The sequence below is a fragment of the Oncorhynchus keta genome, chromosome 35 (assembly GCF_023373465.1).
Source record: "Oncorhynchus keta strain PuntledgeMale-10-30-2019 chromosome 35, Oket_V2, whole genome shotgun sequence".
Classification (NCBI taxonomy): Eukaryota; Metazoa; Chordata; class Actinopteri; order Salmoniformes; family Salmonidae; genus Oncorhynchus; species Oncorhynchus keta.
Genome location: NC_068455.1, coordinates 69,949,486 through 69,953,964, shown reverse-complemented (window position 1 = coordinate 69,953,964; position 4,479 = coordinate 69,949,486). Strand labels below are relative to the sequence as shown.

Here is a 4,479-nt window from a genome sequence, read left to right as displayed (position 1 = left end):
AATCGTCAGTCTATTCTTGTTCTGAGAGATGAAGGCTATTCCATGCGAGAAATTGCCAAGAAACTGAAAATCTGGTACAAAGCTGTGTCCTACTCCCTTCACAGAACAGCGCAAACAGGCTCTAACCAGAATTGACAGAGAAGTGGAAGGCCCCGGTTCACAACTGAGCAAGAGGACAAGTACATTAGAGTGTCTAGTTTGAGAAACAGACGCCTCAAGTCCTCAAGTGGCAGCTTCATTAAATAGTACCCACAAAACACCAGTCTAAACCTCAACAGTGAAGAGGCGACTCCGGGATGCTGGCCTTCTGTATACCTATGTAGATATTCCATAAAAAAGCAGCTTTATCTAGCTACAATAGTCATTTACAACATTAACAATGTCTACACTGTATTTCTGATAAATTTTAATGAACATAAAATGTGCTTTTCTTTCAAAAACAATGACATTTCTAAGTGGCCCCAAACTTTGAAATGGTAGTGTATGTTCCACCCCAATAAAGGTAAAATTAAAAATTATAAAATGACCACCCGCTCCAGAAACAATAAGCCTGCAGCTGAATCTAGTTGATGATTCCTGATATACACAGTTTAGCATACGATTTTATCCAAACGACTTACAGTCATGCGTGCATACATTTAGATAGTCAGATCATGTGGTGATCCTTGTGTCTCTTAGCTACAAGATGAACTGAGACAGCGAGGGATATCCGACTCTGTCACCCTTCGATGGCAGAAAAATGACTGATTCTGACTGTGGATGGAAGAAGGAGGGAGGAGGAGAAGGAGTGAGGAGAAGGATGGAGGAGATGAGTGGATGAAGAGAATGAAGAGAGATTCATGTATTTTTTGCATGGAAAATGTAGAGGAAATCCGGCACGGAAAGAAAGCTTTATTGTTCGATTTTTCCGACTCTTAACAAGGATAACAATGCATACTGAGTCCTTCACTAGGCTTATAACAAACTAATACCAATTAATTAATGCTATTTGTGATTGAAAATACACTACAGCTGTAATCACTCATCTAATACATTTTTTAATATACTATATCAACTAAATCAACATTCTTCATGTTATTGTCATCTTATTATCATCTTATTGAAATGTTATTCATCATGTTATTGAAATGTTATTCATCATGTTATTGAAATATTATTCGTCATGTTATTGAAATGTTATTCGTCATGTTATTGAAATATTATTCGTCATGTTTTTGAAATGTTATTCGTCATGTTATTGAAATATTATTCGTCATGTTATTGAAATGTTATTCGTCATGTTATTGAAATATTATTCGTCATGTTTTTGAAATGTTATTCGTCATGTTATTGAAATAATATTCGTCATGTTTTTGAAATGTTATTCGTAATGTTATTGAAATGTTATTCGTCATGTTATTGAAATGTTAATAGTCATGTTATTGAAATGTTATTCGTCTTGTTAGTCATATTATCTAAATCACATACAGTTTACACCAAGTTCAACACATAGACAGATGTATTATTGAATCAGTATCAAGAACTACAGTTCTCAACAGACCAGAATCAATCAAATTATATGTGGCCCATTCCATCTTCATTTTTAACCAATCAGCCTGTCAGCCTCTATGACTGACAGGCAGAATGACAAATGGGGCAGAGTTCAAGAATCATAAAATACCATTTATGATATCGCATATATCATTACATTTGCATACTGGTAAACAGTTCAGCAGAAGCGTTTTTAGGAAGGACACAGATGGGGATGTTTTTTTGCAGGGTCTTAAAACAATGTGGCCTTTAATAAATGCATTTAATGCAATTCTATGTCATTTAAGCCTACATGACAGGAGACATTATCAGAATATGTTTTATATTACCACACAAATGAACGAAATGAGTGGCTACTCTGACACTGTCAAACAGATGAATTAAAAATGACCTGGTCTTGACCTGGCCCATGGCTAATAAAAAGAAACGAGACAGATTGTACAACATTAGGAGGAAACGTATTATAGCAGGATTCTAAATCAACTTTCAACTGGCATTGACTCACCCAGTGATGAAGGTAGCATGAATATGTTTAGCCTTGTCACTGTACCAATGATGGTTTCAAGATAGGCCTTATCTACTTTAAAAAACAGTGCTGTTCGTCTGAGTTGGTAGCTCCGACAGACAGATTAGTCTTCTGTTTTCAGCAGTAGGCATTTGCTTTCCTAACATATTTCCCGCAATTGTATTTAGACATTTGCAAAAGGCCTTTTCGCTATTCACCGACAGCAACGGAGAAAAAGAAAACCCATAGAAATACAATCCATAGAAGCAGAATCCATAGAAGGGAAGTGTCCATTAAGTCAGGACTGGCAGCCATTTTAAGCTTACCCATGAGTTTACCAGTAAAATTGGCAAGGTGAGAATCCTTCTATGGATAATATCTCTATGGCCACAACTCAACATGCTGTTCAATATTTGGCGCACGTGCTGCACAAATTCAGTCAGTGTTCAGACAGAAGACATTATATCATTTTGGCAAAATTATTTCGATTTATCAGGGGTTGCGGCAGCCCTACTTCCCTTGGCTATGTCAAGAATCAGAGTTCTCAACACACCAGAACCAATCAAAATACATGTGGCCCATCCCATCTTGATTTCTAACCAATCAGCCTGTCAGCCTCTATGACTGACAGGCAGAATGACAAATGGAGCAGAGTTTTTATCATTGTCATTGACACTAGAGTTCAGGAAGGGGAAAAGTTTCTCATTGAAGGAGCACCCAGTGAAGGAATAGATATGAACCTTGGCTTCCGAGTCGTAAAAAGACACCAACCCTTCCTTGTGATCCACAAACACCCCCACCTTCTGGGGCTTCTCTCTCAGGGAGAGGAGGATGGAGCCAGAATCATCTGCAGCCCTGTACTCATACCTATTGGTCAGCCACAAGGTCCAGTAGCCAATCGCAGGGGTCGGGAGTGCCTTCCCCTTCCTGTCGATGGACTCCCTGGCCACTCCTAGGCCCCAGTCAGTCTTCCCAGAGACCTGCACCTTTAAGTTCAAATTCAAGTAAAAAAAAAAACATTTATAGTTATATTTTTGTCATTCAGCAGATGCTCTTATCCAGAGCGACTTACAGTTTGTGCGTTCATCGCTAGGTACGAGAACCACATCTTACAGTCATAGTAAGTACAACTTCCCTCTAATATACCCACAAAACTGAAACATCCCTACAATGATACTCTGGGGCTGATTTCTTACCTTGGAAGCAATGATCTGAAAAGATTAGTGTGATTTTTTTTGTCCAGTCTAATATGGTGGTATATATAAATATCTAAAAGCCCAAAAAGTCAAATATCCACCGATAATGTCAGTCAACCGATACATCCGTTTGGCTCTTCTTCATTGTACTGTATCTCACCTCGAAGTAGAATCTCCTGGAGGAGAACCCTGTCCTCCCAAGAACGCTGATACTGGTATTGAACCTCTTGAGATTGAAAGGCAGGATCCTCCAATCGTTGACGTGTCTGGCCTGTTTCCCATCCTCAGACAGAACAAGGAAAGGATGAGCTGTGTCGGGGTCCAGAATCACGTTCACTATCGGGAAAGAACAATAAAGCAGATATATCATTCATCCATTCATAAAATTAATTAATACATCCATCCATTCATCCATCAATTGATTCATTCATTCACCCATGCATTAATTAATTAATTCAGCCATCCATCCATCCATTATTACTACATTCATTTATCCATCTATCCATTCATCAAAACATTCATCATACATGAATCCTTTCATCCATCCATTATTTAATCCATCCATCCATTCTGTTAGTTGTAATTAGGGACAGGGGTCTTCCATGACCACCCTGTGGTGTCACCTGACCAGGCTATAGTTAGGATCAAAACAAGAACGGATAAATGACAGTAAAAAATGTAAAATAATTAATTAAATGCAGTGGTAAATAATTCAATGGTGGGTTAAAAGGTTGAGAAACGAGAGATTAACATGTGAATATGTGGACTGCAAATTGTAGCATGTTTTACCTGCATTAGTCTTCAGCAATTTCAACCCTGAATGAAAATAAAAAAAACTCACAATTGAAAATGTCATTGTTCACGATGAAGATTTAATCTAATTAAATTGTTGAAAAATCGAATGGGTCCAAATATAAAATTACTGTAAATGTGTAAAACACTGGTTGAATCAACGTTGTTTCCACGTCATTTCAACTAAATTACGTTGAAGAAATGTGGAATAGACGTTGAATTGACATCTGTGCCCAGTGGGTCATGATTCTACAGTATTTGTCAACTTTTATCAAATGTATCATTATAGATAAATAAAGAATAGTAACCTTTATCCATGACTTTCTTCATCTCCTCTCTGAAGGTATCCTCCAGTTGGGACACAATTCCCCAGATGGTTTTTCCACTACCGCTAGCACTGGTCTCAGAACAGATCTACACCAGAGGACAGTTGGGATCGAGTTTTACTAAGGACTG

General features: G+C 37.9%; 1 protein-coding gene across 2 annotated transcripts in view; it reads right to left on the bottom strand.

Moving 5' to 3' along the window:
- Positions 1-876: 876 nt before the first annotated feature.
- The window catches only part of LOC118368933 (E3 ubiquitin-protein ligase TRIM21-like), a 17,687-nt gene continuing 14,084 nt past the window's right edge, over positions 877-4,479 (bottom strand). For both annotated transcript variants that reach the window (XM_052497500.1, XM_035753429.2), the window contains exons 6-9: positions 4,332-4,437; positions 4,021-4,047; positions 3,392-3,567; positions 877-3,021 (exon numbers count right to left, since the gene is read on the bottom strand). In XM_052497500.1, the coding sequence (XP_052353460.1) occupies positions 2,647-3,021; positions 3,392-3,567; positions 4,021-4,047; positions 4,332-4,437 (684 nt within the window). In that variant the 3' untranslated portion in view covers positions 877-2,646. The remainder of the gene's footprint in view (positions 3,022-3,391; positions 3,568-4,020; positions 4,048-4,331; positions 4,438-4,479) is intronic.